The sequence below is a fragment of the Oryzias latipes genome, chromosome 24 (genome assembly GCF_002234675.1).
Source record: "Oryzias latipes chromosome 24, ASM223467v1".
NCBI classification, from domain to species: domain Eukaryota; kingdom Metazoa; phylum Chordata; class Actinopteri; order Beloniformes; family Adrianichthyidae; genus Oryzias; species Oryzias latipes.
Genome location: NC_019882.2, coordinates 5,958,132 through 5,972,774, shown reverse-complemented (window position 1 = coordinate 5,972,774; position 14,643 = coordinate 5,958,132). Strand labels below are relative to the sequence as shown.

The window sequence follows — 14,643 nt, the reverse complement described above, 5'->3', positions numbered from 1 at the left end:
GTGACAAAAACTAGATCAAAATATGAACGACACATGATAAATTTGCGGGGGGGGGGTCATTTATTTTCAACTGTTGTGTGTGTAACAAACTGAAAAAAACAAACCTAGGAAGTTCCTAAAAACATGCTCAAGAATTACTGAAAAATTAGGAATTTGAGAAAAAAAAATATCATACTGGAAACTTGGTCTTTTCGTCCAACCATTATCAGGACATGTGAGACTTCCCTGCTGAAGGCACAGACTCTTTGACATGCAACATACTGAAATTCATGTAAATAGTTTTACTCAGGTGAAAATCACCTGGCGAAGCTACATTTTATCGCACACTTTAGTTTGGCAGAAAAATTAACAATATTAGATAAAACAAAATTCTCAATCATCCTTAAAAATGCATATATATTTTATATATATATATAATGTGTATGCACTGTTTTTGTGGATAGCAAATTCCTCCTTCATCCTTGGCAGGGGCACTGTGGTTCAGTGTGACTCAAACCAACAGTGACCCACATGTTTATTTAAGCAGAAAATGTAGTATTTACTCCCATCTGAGCTGCATCGTGAAGCAGCTTTCTTGGAAAAATATTCAAAGAACAAATAGATTGAGGTTTTACGACCTGATCAGAATATTTTACAGAATGACCCATTGTTTGTTGTGCTTACCTCATATTATTTGCTGACAAGACATTTAAAAACCAATCTTTCTTATTCTATTGTAGTGGAAACCCTGGTGGGAAATATTTAAAATACATGTCTGTATTCACATAAAAATGACTTTCTTTTGTTCATTTGAAACAACTTAACGCCAATTAGGAGAATTTATCCTCTGCAAACAATGAATGTATCAAATGTTAAAACAAATTATGCTATAACTAACATAGGAGTTTGGTTGAAGCGAGGATTCCTTCACCACTGAAAAATTGCTAATACCATTTTCCTCTGGGCTGCATTCAGACTTACTGCATGAATACAAGAACAAGTTTCAGAAACATCCTAATAGTGTTTGGCAAGTCTCTGGCTTTAGAGAGTCCTGATAAGTTCTGTGAGGTATAAAAGTCACATGGTCCAAACGGGCAAATTCACCCAAAGAACATGTTTACTCACAACAAGTTAGGGATGTTGTTTTTTACATGAGTGATTTTCCTGTTTGGTCTGAATTATAATTTAAAAAATCCTCAAAACACCTTAAAACACCATTTTCATTAGTTTGATATTTATTTTATACCACAAGATTGAGTCTCACTTCCTGAAGTCCAGCTGTGACCATTCCGGCACCGTGCGGTGGAGCATCATCGTCCATGAACAGAAAGTTGGGAATGTGCAGGTGGAATCTGGGGATGATGATGGGTTCTCTGATGTCTCTGAGGTAAGAACGCCCAGTGACTGGGCCGTCTTATAACCAAATCTGTTTTGCTCTGACTGGGGAAGCCTGTCCAGACTGTTCCACCTCCTGCACCAAAGCCAACCCTGGCTCACCTCACCTTCTCATGCTGACCGCCAGGATTTCTGTGCAACATGACTCATCAGTGAGCAGAGTGGTAGACCATTGCTGCATTGTCCAGATCACATGGTCTTGCGCCCACTGCAAATGTTCACGGAGGTGTCTTGGTGTCAATGGAGTCACCTGCAAAGCGGTGGAATTTGTTGTGAATGTTTTTTTTTTGGAAACCTTAATAAACTTCACATCTGATAAACGGTCTGCAGCCGTGCGGCATTTGCTAAACCAGGTCTGAGTGCAGAGATCCTTAGCTACTGATCATGGTTGTGGTCCCTCCTGTCACAAATTCTGCTAGTAGTTCTTTGTCTTGATGCAAGTTAGCTGATGACACTTTGAGACAAGTTCACCTGCAACATCTGACTGCGTACTACCAACCTGAGGGCGCGCATCGCCAGCTGGCGCTGCTCGTCTGTTAAAGCAGCGTTGTGTGTTCATGGCAGTTTGAATGATGAACTTCGGATGAGTTGCTGGAAAAAAATCAGCTTTCTATTCACATAGAATGTTGAAGTTAATGCCACAGGGAGAAAAATGTTTTTTCTTTAGAATTGTTTTTGTTTTTTGCCCCAATAAGTAAGACACACTGAAAACAGTGAGACCATTATGTGGAAAACACAAAATGAAGTCTAAAATAGCCTCCCCATCCTGAAAATCTGTGAAGTGAGACAAACGCTGTGTTTACGACATCCACTCAGTTTTTACCTCATCCACAACTTATTTTTAAGTATTTAAAATGGTAATTTTAAGTATTTACAGTATTTCAACAAGGCAAATTTTGGTATAAAACAGTTCTAGTTTTTGAAAGACAGATTTGGTCAAAGCATTTCAAATCATTTCTTCCAGTTCTTTTTAAATGAGGATTTTTCAAATCCTGCCAAAGAAAGAAGCTAAAAAAAAAGCAGCAGTGGTACCCATCGAAATATGAAGGACTTCTGACTAACCGATTGGTTTGGAATGAAAATATGTTCAGAAACCAGATTCTGTGGAGCGATGATTCATCCAGAGAGGTAACCAGTTTGGTACTGACGAAGGTTACTGCTGCACACAGTAAGACCAATGAAACATTTTTGTTTTCCTCTCTACACTTGTGCACTTCATGCAAAGTTTTTGATCTATAAACACAAAAGCATAGACTTCAATCTGTTGCTAGAAAAGATTAGTTTTGACTAATGTGGTTTCTGAGATTCTTCTATAGAGGATTGAATACTTTCTTGGAAACCATAAACCTCTGTAACATTCAGTACCTCTGATGTCAAAGTGGAGTCACACCGAAAGGCGTTTTTTTTTTCCATTAGCAGTACGCAGACATACTGGAGGGCAAAGAGGAGATGCTCATCATGAGAGAAATGAGTAACAGTAGGAGAACAGACACAGACAGACAAACAGATGGCTCATGCTCTCCAGTTCTCACATTCATTTAAATGCGCCAGGCTTTGTTGTATTTTCCAACATTCGGCCACGTATGCAGAAGAACAAATCCCCTCTGGGTCAGGCTGAACTTTCACGTGGTTTGATGGACATTGCAGAGAATTACAGGTGGATGACATGAGTCACACAGCGCTTCCAGCGCACGCTTGCGTAATTTATACAACTAATCTGACAATTCTTATGAAGGGTTTTAAAAATGTCTCATTGCTTTCCAAAAACACAGGAAATACGCAAAACACAAAGGTGTGAACGAGCTACTGCATGAAATTATCTTAACCTCTAACAGTTGAAGATTATATTGCATTTTTTTCTCAAACTTTAAATAAAAGAGAATCGAAGGAGAACAGTTTTCTCACAGATTCGTACACTTTTGCGAGGATCACAAACTGATCCCCTAAATGGCTATTTTGACACTTTTTTACTCACTTACAGTTGTGATTTAAATTTGTTGCTGTTCTGTTTAACTTTTAATTCTAAAAGAGCAATTAAGGCCAGTTTCTCAGTGATGTGAACCCTACTTCACGATTTTAAATACACTTTATCTTTTTGCAGCCATTAAGCCTTTCATTTATAAAATGTAGCTTTTTAATTTTTCTACAATAATTCATATTGAAAAGTGTTTTATTTTTATATACATGACAAATTTCTTTTACTTTTGACACCATCACATTTTATTTTATTTTATTTTATTTAACCTTTATTTAACTAAGAGGATTAGTTGAAAACAGTTTCTCATTTACAATAATGACCTGGCAAGTTCACCTGTTCCTTTCAAAATAAAATACACCCAATTTTAAATAAGATCCTCCTGCTTCAGCAAGTTTACTTAAAATAAAATTGTGATAGAATCAAGTAAAACATGACATTTTCTATCAATATGATTTTCATTTTCCTTCATCCTTTTGTCCTTTGACTATTGAATATAAATATGACAACATTGACGTAGAATCCAATTTATCAATTTATTAATTTATTAATTATTAATTTTATCAATTTATTAAGAACTTTACCTCCAAATAGTGCCTTCACACTGTTGTGCAGCATGAGGTCAGAATTAGGGCTCTTATTCTAATAATAAACTACTCTGACAATAGAATAAACTTTTTCCCATCACTGTGCTCTGTCATCCGACATGTTACAATCTCAACGTAAAAGATAAAACAAATTAACTCAAACTGTAAAGCCATTATTTTTTCAAATCGTTAGCATTTTTCTTCAAAGCAAAAGAGCTGCAGTATAGGGATAAAAGAGCTGTTTTATCTTCAGTTTTTCTCAAACTATGAAACTTTCAACTAATAAAACTTTAAACTAATTTATTACTTCCCTTAGTCACAACAGAAAAGTTATTAAAAATGGTTGTGCCTACATGTGTGATTTTGGGCATAAACTTCCTATACCTTTGCTTTTATTGAAATTCTTGATGCTAGCTTTCGCCAGAAACAATCATGGAGACATTTTAAAGCAGCACAGCAGACGCACTTGTTCATTTCACCATGATTGCTAAAAAAAAAAAAAAAAACACCTTTGCTTGATATTGTACCGCCCCCCTGTGGCATGTTGAGCTCATCTCAGTCTAAGGTCATTTCAGGGAGATGGGAGAGCAACTGACACAGAATTTGACCTTTAGAAGATGTTTGACATCTAGCTTTACCATTACAGCTAAATATACAACTTGAAGAAAACTGCAATCATGCTAACAGTGAAGTGAACTCGTCTTATAAGTTGCGGGTTTGAGACTCAGTTTAGTCTCACAAGAGGCAAACTATAACTGATTATTAAAGTGTGCATTTCATACTAAATTACTCATGATGTAGCTGTTTTTATTGCCTCATTTAATGACTCATGTTTAAGGCATTAAAAATGAGTAAATAAAACTACTGCCCATATATTCTAAAAATTTAAATTCTGAATAAGCTATTTTGATTCTTGATAGGAAAATCTTAAATCTCTGAATATGAAAGAAAACAAAAGTAACTCAAGAGATGACCAAATGCTGTCAGAAGAGTGACCCTCTAGGGCTTTGATACCCACGGAGTGTTGTGATCAAATAAATGACCGTGAAGTGCCCCAAATCATCACTACTCCACCACCATGCTTAACATCTGATAGGAAGTGTTTGTATTGAAATTAGTTGCTCATCCAAATGATTGTTTTTCAGAATGGTTGCTTTAATGCAAGCACACTGTTTACTCTCAAAGTACATTGAAAGGATGTCAGCTGCTTTTGATAAATTATTTATCTCCTTTCTGAAGAACTGTACAAACTCTTATTGTGAAAGACGTCGCTTTCATCCTAAAATTATGCCCGGCTGAGAATTTAGCCCTGATACCTTTTTTCCAAGAATATATGGTTTTTCTTCACACTTGGTGCTTCAGTGCTTACAAATCCTAAGCTATCCAGGTAAGTTAAGAGATAAAATGCTTTTTTATATAGGTGATGATAGTTTTATTTTGAAGAGTAAAACTTTTCATCTTTAGTTGTATGATGCATTGATTAAGAGGTTCATTTCTGGTGTGAAAGTCCAGATATCTTCTCCCAGTTAGTGTACAGCACAGAAGTCTCCAGGTCCAGCTGCAGAAATCAGCTCACAGTCTTTATTCTCCTAATACATTATTAAAAGCTATTTTTGCAACTGCTCTCACTCTGAGAACAAAGGGACTGCAGTTGTCACTTTCAACTTCAGAGACAGAAAAGAAAGGATATTTTAGGAGCCCTTTTTTTCTCCTTAGTCTTATAGAAGTTTTACAAGAATCGACTCCCCTAAAGCAATTTTTTCCTCCCAGCAGCTGTCAGCAGCACAAGTGTGTGGAAAGCCTCTTGTTGTTGCTGTTCAAACAGGCCATCACTGGCCTGGAATACACCCATTTTACACAGGCTGCTCCAAAAAAGACAGTTAATTATGATAAGCTGACTCGCATGAGATTTTAATGAAAGCCTTCCTTTTTTTTTTCTTCCAAGTTTGATTCTCAGTCAAATTCTGAGCTGCAGCTTTGGCTCCAACCTCTTTTGCTTTAGGAATGCAGCGTTGCGGAACACCTAAAATACAAATTGTAGGGCAGAAGTTTAATAGCATGGCTTCTTTTGCTTCTCTCTGAAACCCCACACATCAAATGTCTTGCAGAACTACTGAAGTTTTACACAACGCTGCAGTTTAGGTTACAAAACCTAGGAGCCCTGCAGACCCAGCCAAGCGAGACCCTGAGCCAAAAACTGCACGGTGCACCAGTGCTTGTAGTGAGGGGGACACTCAATTAACATCAATCTTACATGACGAAGATATCTAAGACCATCCCTCGTCAGGCATAAACCTTCGTCCTTCTGCCGTTTACAGCGTCAGCAACCTGCATCAAAGATTAAACACCAACAATTATCATGCCTGCCACTCTGATGTCAGGTTAAATGTATGGATGTCTCTGTGGGCTGGATGTGGTTTTCAGGGGCCTGTTAAAGTCTTTAGATGAACCTTCTTTTGTTTTTGTTTTTTATCTGCAGATTTTACATCTCCGGTGGACGTCCTGGTGATTAAACGTTTCTGGAAGAAGCAGAAAAGCTGCTTTTCAGCAGGAAGCACATCCAAAGATGGTACTTTTAGTTAACTTGATTTGAAACACTTATCTTTAGTGTTATTTTTAGTTATGTCTGTGGTATAATTGTTTTAAAATGAATGCACTCATATATATATTTTTTTATTTATCTCTATAATCAAACTTTTATTCTACTTTTGTGAAGACTTTTATCCATGAATACAACTAAACTTTAACAATTTTGTAATTCCATCTGTGCAACAGTGAGGCGTTCCAGTGCTAAATAAAACTACATTTCCTGTTTGTTTGTTTTTTACTTTTTTTTTAGACGATTTGACTTTTTAGAGAATAAAAACACAAGTGTCACTAAACACAAATCCACATTATATGTAAATAAATGATTTTTATATAATATATCCTCCATAATAGAAATGCTTAGGGTAGATGGCTGAAAGTCTGCTGCTTCCTGCTTCTCACAGCTAAGATCAAACCTGCACTTTGATTTTAAACTCTATAATTAGGGTACCGCCGCAGACGTCGACAGCTGCTTCAGGAAGCAGCAAAAGGCTCTGTGGACACTTTCTATTGTTTCTGACTCCCTGAGATCTAAACAGGCGATTATTTAACCTCCTAAAGACAGAGGAAAATTGCAAGGAGGAAAATGAAAGCCAAAATGAGCCGCGTCTCTTCCTCAACAAGCTTTATTTAAAAAGAATTTTAATTTGTAGAATGAAAACCATTTAGCTGCATTGATGGCTTAAACCTAAGGAGGATGCAAAGCAAATAAAATACCTAAAACATCACAAGCAGGACACACAGGACTGTTAAACGCAATAAACCAGCTCCTGGCTGCTCCATCCCTTCATGTCCCCGCATTTTACATTTTCAAACATGTGTTGTGCGGCCCCAGCCCCCATCTCCGCCAGCTGCTCCTGTGACAGGACAAGCTTTGGGCTCTGGTTTATGCAATAACTGCAGGGCAGCTCAAGCAGCACCGACATGTTCACTTATCAAACTGGGAAGCAGCTGGATGAGAAAAAGACAGGATTGAAGTGTTTGGAAGTCAGGACTGTGCTTTGCAAGGAAAAATATTCTTACATCATGTTTTAATAAGCAAACAGAAAAAGATCTTTTTTTTTCTAAAGTGATTCTGCACCAGAGGCAGTTTAATTTAAAAAAACATTCCAATAATCAGTAAGGTTTGTCTGTGGGTATCAGCTTTCATTAAAATGTTGACTGAAGTCATGAACAGGCTTTTCTGGCTGCAAAGTCCCAATAAAACATGAAGCAAGATCTCCACATAGTGGTGAAAACTGACGGCACAAATGGTTCCCAATCCCCCTGCTTTATTACTGTAATAAACGTGCCAAAGAAAAGCATCATTTATGGATATTTTCAGGCTTTTCAGGTAGTCTTTATTTTAGATTATTCTTGACAGCTTTCCAGCTCCACAGAGTACTTGAGAGTTCGGTCTAAAAAGAAAAAGAAAAGCAAAATATTACAAAATAAGCTCAACAGCATTAACTTTTTACTCTTTAAAATCCAAACACGTCAACAGTTGCACCTTTCATTTTGGAGTTTTGTTGTAAGACAGACTTATTATTTATTTGTTGGGCTTTCTTTGGACAAAAATTGTGTTTTTAGTGTTTTTAACATTTTTCTGATGATGGAGGACGTGTATAAACAAAATGAAGGTCAAATTTACAATTCTGAGTATTTCTTTATTCAAATCATTGTGATGCTTGCGTGAGTGTAAAACAGAGAGCTCTCTGCAATGGGGAGGGGAAGGGGGGCGGGGGGCTTAACACCAAATGTCCCACCCACAACTCAGAGGCAATTTTCTAATGAACTCCTGCCGCTCTGTAGAAACTATGTCCTGGAAAACAACACAGGTTTTTTTATTTTAGCTAAAAAATAGCATCATTGTAATTAAAAGACCACTGGGAATACTTTGAAATTAGATCAAAAGATGTTTGGAGTGGGACTTTCTAGTACAGATGTGTAAACAGCTGCAGCTTTTATTTTAATTTGATTGTAAGACAGACATTTATTTTCTTGGGCCTTTTGCGTTTTGAAGGTAGTCAGCTTTCTAAAAGTGGGAATTGGATTTGTTCTGAAAGTCTACAAACTATTAAAAACAAAATGCAAAAAAGCTGCTCTTACTGACAAAACAAACGGTGCAGTGCTGCAAAAGTGTATTATCAGTTGATCCTTTAAAAACACATACCTGGACAAAGGACTGAAATCAGAGATGCCTTTACTTTCAGAAGTTCTGGGTTCTCCTCAGAGTCCTTCATGGCATGGAATTTTGTGTAGTGCAGCGCAGGCCACCATTCCTTTCTCACAGCCATCTTCTCCTCGATGAAGCTTTTCCAGTCTTCTCTGTCACAACAAACGTACCAACAGAAGCTTTAAATCAGAAACGCATCTGAATTATCCCCCCACGTCACACATACCCCGTCTGCAGATTCTGGATGCTGTTCTGCAAACATTTCCACACATCCAGGTTGCTCCTCCAGCAGGCAAAGTCCAGCATGTCCAAAACGACCTCCACAGCTTTCTGGTGATCTTTCTTACTCCCTCGAATCAAACACATTGATAACTTAAGCTATGGCAAAATAAAATGACAAAAATATTCAGAGTAGTTAGCATTTTATTTGGCTAAAACTGAAGAAAAAATACCGTTATTACCTGACTGAAGCAGAAGAGAGAAGTACTCCAACATCAACTCGTGGCTTGGAACCAAAAAATGTAGGGTCTATGGAATTTTTAAAACTGCTTTTAGATTAAGACAAAATGATCGAGCGCAATAGAAGCAGAGAACACCTTCTAAAGTTCTCTATGGCTTAAACAAAAAATAAATCCAAAAAGTACTGTTAAAAAATATTAGTAGTAAAGCAACATTCAAATAAGACCAAGTGCAATAATAATTTAAAACAATACGAAATAATAAAGTAACTTGTGGAAAAACAAGAATGTGGCAAAGTTTTTAAATTTAAATTTAACAGAGAAGTGTAAGACGGCGTATTATAAAGTCGTAACATTTGGGGGAACAAGTCTACATTTTACGAGAATAAAATCATTAATCTGAAAAGTTGTGCTTTTACAAGGAAAAGGTGTTCAAAAATGTGTTGTGTTTCAAAAATCCTGTTGTAATTTCATGAAAATGGATGGAAAATGGATTCTGTGGCTGACTTGGTTTGTGGTAAAATACACATATATTAGACCTGCACAATATACCGCAAATTTATCGTTATCGCAACATCAAGCTGTGCAATATGCATACCGCAAAAGACGGCAAAAATCGCAATAAATGATTACCTTAAGTTTGCTAAAACAAACTCATGGCAGCTTGAAATATTGAACAATTGAAATAAATCCCTTTATGCATTTAACCAATCGGAAGGACCCGTTTACGTTGTTGATCAATCAGATGAGCCCTTTTATGTTTGATGTTTGCCTCCTATGTCGACAAGGGTCATTTGGAGTAGAATTTTTAAACTGTTGCAGTGAAATGGAAATTATGTTTTTGGTTGTTTTGCTATTTGTTTATATACCGCAAATTATATCGTTATCGCAATATTAATCACCAATATTGCATATCGCGAGTTTTCCTCATATCGTGCAGCCCTAACATATATATTTGTTAAATGGGTTTGGTTCTTGTTGGTTAATACTAAAAAATATTTGTAAAATATAATTTAAAAGAAAGACAGAATTGATCATTTCTGAACTGTAAAATATTATCATAAAAATCTTTATTATTAAAAATGGTTATTTCTATTAAGCTCTATAACCTGCCATAAAGGATGTACAGTACAGTCAAAGGCAATGACTATGTCAACTAGACTGGTCACTCTCAGCGTTACCTTTAACACTCTTTTCAGTTTCTTTTGCGAAGCATCGTGCCGCTTCAAATATTGATACAAAAAGACGTGCGCATTAGGATTGGGTGGGAAGCTGTCGTCATACGCGTATTTATTTAGGACTTCCAGAGCCTCCTCTTGATCCTCTTTGAACTCCAGCATCTGCATCGAAAAAAGATCAAAAGACTCTTTGGTTAATTGATGCTCTTTGATTAAGACAAAGCAGAGCAGGTCACTGGCTTCACATTAAAGCCAGCTTCTTTGGTGTGTGGCAGAAGGAAGAAGGAGAGCGGCAGAAGGGCTCCTGGATTTTTTTAATCGATTCATCTAAAAATAAAGGAGTACTTACCGTAACATAACTCAAGATGAAAGGATCCCAAACACCTGGGTTACTTAAAATCTCCTTAAGATTAATCGAGGCTTGTCGATAGTAATTCTGCATGCCTTGGCTGTCAGATTCAAAGGAATCTAAAGAGAATAAAAGCAAAAACTAAGTGATAACGTTGGCATTGCTGCAGTGTCCCCGATTTGCCTGTAGGTGTCAGTATAACACCAAAAAAAGGGTTCTTGCAGCCTCACCGTTTCCTGACAGCATGGATTTTTTCTCATTCCAGATGATGTAATCCAACAAACTCCTGTAGGCCTGAATCAGTTTAGTCATCTGATACTGGGATGTGGTCTCCTTCCCATGCCTCCAGCTTTCAGCTTCAGACAGTTTCTGTTTAGCAGCTTCTATCTGACCATGAAGCATTAAGTGGAATGAATGTTCCAGAGAAATCTAAAAAAAAAGAAGAAGAAAATTGCAGAATTTAGAGGAAAAATTATGTTCAAAAGAGGACAAGGGCTCGTTTTAACACACCTTTAGATAATGTTTAAATCCTGAATGCTTCATCCGTTCATATATGACATTGTAGTCATCCATCGTAGATTTGGGATGATGGTGAAGGATCTCAGTGCTGATTCTCCAAACAAGCTACAAGAAGATATTAAATTTACCTTCTTTTTAAGATACACACATTTGGTGAAGACGCAAAAGCAAACTTGCCTCTTTGTATTGCTGTGCTGTGAGATTAACTCTGTCCTCTAATATTTGTGCATAGCTGGCCATGTACTCTGCTGCCTCCAGCCACCTGTGATGAAGCATGGCTTCTCTGATGTACTCCAGGCACAGTCTGACGCTCTGGTGAAATCCATTTTCGTGCAGAGTCTCTGAAATTATTTAAGTAAAACTTACAAATTAATGAGTTCCAAACAAAAATATCATTTTTTGGCTAATGTAGAATAATTCAGCCAATTAGGGTTTGTTTATTATTGCAATAAAATGTAGATGACATATGTTTTCATGATAAGTATAATCTTTTCAGTGATTTCTGAAGATGTTTACTTAAAAAATACCGTTTTAATGACAATCTGTATGGTGTTATCTGACATATGCTCATAAACCCATATTTTTTTAAAGAGAATTAGAGGGGAAAACGCACTTTTATGGAATATAAAGTGTGTCTTACTTTGACAAATTGGTTGGATCAAATCTAACTTGAATGAGCTTCCTTCTTTTCTAGAGCTGTTGTCACAGGAGTCATCAGCATCATCATCATCATTCTCCATGTCTTCACGAGGGTTCAGTTCTTTCTCCAGGTCGTCCATGTTTGGCTAAAAGTTATGGCTCTTCAACCTACGAGGAGAAAAACAATGAGAGACAGTAAAGCAAAAAGTAGCAAACAGGTCCTTTGACATTACAATTTTTCTGTTTTATGAACATTTTAAAAATCACAAAGATGCTCTTCTAGAACTAAATAACGTGTCACTTATGACCAACTGTCTGCAGATTTTTAGGTGTACAACACAATCATAACTACAGGGGTTGACATAGCCCAGAAATTTGCACTGGCCCACAGGGCCAGTAGTTTTTGAAACTTACTGGCCCTGCCTGAAAGTTACTGGCCCGACACCGCGCATAGCGGGACCCGCCGCTCCGCAGGTGCTTGCAACTTTAGGGGGGTCCGGGGGCATGCCCCCCCGGAAACTTTTAATATGGTGCAATTTGGTGCATTCTGGTGACATCACTTATTTCTACACTTTTCAATGACTGAAAATAGACCATATCAAACTTAAATCTGCTCTAGTCTGTTTCAGATGTTTTGAAGAGAGCACTGCAGTGTAGTAGGTAACACTAGTTCAGAAGTTTTCATGGTGCTTCTAACGGCAAATATCACAATAAATCATAAACCTTAAATGTGTTAAAACAATCTAATGGCAGCTTGAACCATTTAACGAATCAAGTAAATCCCTTAATGCATTTGACCAATCGGATGGACGCCTTCACATTGTTGACCAATCAGATGGAGCCCTGTTATGTTAGATGTTTGTAACCTATGTCAACGTGGGTCATTTGGAGTATAATTTTTAAACTGGGAATGGTTATTTGGTTATTTTTCTGTTTGTTTATATACCGCAAATTATATCGTTATCGCAATTTTAATCTCTGATATCGCATATCGCGAGTTTTCCTCATATTGTGCAGGTCTAACTGAGATCATTCAGCTAACTAGAAATACTTACTGCTTACAGTAAGTATTTCTACTTTAAGTAAAATTAAGTAGTTTAACATTCTACTGCATTTGAGTCTGAGATTCAGGTATTTGGAGTTGCCTTTGATTCTTTGACATTCAGCTTAAAGCTTAGTGCATACAGTTTCATCTTCAATGCATTCATTAAATATCTTGCTGTCCATAGTACTAATTCCACCCATTACTCCATCTAACATATTCCTATCTATTCCTGCCATGTCTTCCACATCTCTGACATGCTTCAGTCTCTCTTCAGTGACGGTGTCGGATTTATAATCAAATGTAATAATAACCCACTGGCTTGTGCCTTCGTTGTTGCTGTTTAACATTGTTTTGTATTGAATTGTTACATTCAATAAAGTTTGAAAAAAAAAGTAGTGAGCGCGTGCCGCGTGGTGCTCCGCAGTGAAAGCCGCGCGCGCGCAGGCGGGAGAGAAGGAGAAGTGATCAAAGGTTTCCCATAGAAACCTTTGAAGTCTGAACACAGGACTAGCAGAAAAACTAAATTATGAAGACGAGGTAAATCTACACGTTTTCGCAAAATTTACTTTATTGAAAAAGGTGAAGAATATATAAACAGTTAGATATTTTAGTGGCCCGAGCGGACAAGTGAAAAGTAAAGTCTTGTGGTCCGCACTGCTCGAAAAACAGGACCGGGCCAGCGGACAAATGGCTATGTCGAGCCCTGAACTAGTAGCTGACATTTGATTTGCTTACCTGGCCAGACTAGCCCCACTGAGGCTCACTGTGTTGAAGTTACCCTACTCGAAAATAAGCGTCAAATTAGGATGAAATTAAGGTCTTATCTTACGGAAATAGGTTTTACCTAAATGGTGTCTAAATAAAAGAGTATGCTTGGCACTAAATTGATATTTCTGATTTAAATAACAAAAAAAAACGTAATTCTTGCTACACATGTGAGATGTTTGTAGCCACCACACTTCCGGTGCAGCTCAGGAAGTAGATTGTGAATCTGTCTTGCTATTGGCTGAATCAACCCAAGGAGGCGGGGCGGAGCAGGGGGTTTCCTCCACGTGACTTTTCACGGTCTCAGAGTTCCTTACTTAATCAATAATAATAAACTACTTACTAAAATATAAGGCAAAGAAAGAGCCAAAATTGTAACTACTGCAAAAAGATTTGCCAAATATTTTTTTTGAAGAAGTAAATGGGCTTCGATCTCTTTTTCCCTCTTCTCTCTTCGGAAATACAGTAGTGTGTACTTGTTGACAGTATTTGTAAATGTATCCACTACTTGTGCTAAGAGCAAAAAATGCATTTTAAATCACAAAGTAAGAAAGCTACAGTGTTAGCAAGATTTATTTATTCTCTCAAAACCTATTTTTTATTTTAGTCAATGTTTTGTTTTACTGAAATTTTTATTATTTTGAAATTGAAGAAACATATACATGTAAGTTTTCTAAAAAAAAATAAATAAAACTAATATTAATAGAACACGTAAAAATTATTTTGAGTTGATATTTTTACAATGTCACGGTATGAAGCTTATTTTTAACCATGTCATTTTTTAAACCTAGTAGTAATTATTTATCTTTACTTTCAATATAAGGAAGTCTTCTACAATGTTTTTCAGTGAGTTATTTTACTATTTCCTCGTAATTGCGTTACTTTTGCTCAGAAAATAATGTTCAGTGGTTTGTTATTGGAGCTAAGTGAGTAATTTGAATGTGGCCACACACACAAACACATTAGAGAATGAGGTCGTGCTTTCCAGTCTTCGTGTTTATTCTGGTGTGGAC

General features: G+C 36.9%; 1 protein-coding gene across 1 annotated transcript; it reads right to left on the bottom strand.

The window, feature by feature from the left end:
- Window positions 1–7,130: 7,130 nt before the first annotated feature.
- taf1a (TATA-box binding protein associated factor, RNA polymerase I subunit A) lies at window positions 7,131–13,842 on the bottom strand. The gene is made up of 11 exons (XM_004083556.4): window positions 13,601–13,842; window positions 11,822–11,988; window positions 11,359–11,522; window positions 11,173–11,286; window positions 10,893–11,091; window positions 10,663–10,781; window positions 10,317–10,475; window positions 9,139–9,205; window positions 8,904–9,027; window positions 8,675–8,829; window positions 7,131–7,919 (listed from the first exon to the last, which is right to left on the bottom strand). Exons 2-11 carry the CDS (start codon window positions 11,958–11,960, stop codon window positions 7,873–7,875), a joined length of 1,287 nt encoding a protein of 428 aa, XP_004083604.1. The 5' UTR covers window positions 11,961–11,988; window positions 13,601–13,842; the 3' UTR covers window positions 7,131–7,872.
- Window positions 13,843–14,643: the final 801 nt, after the last annotated feature.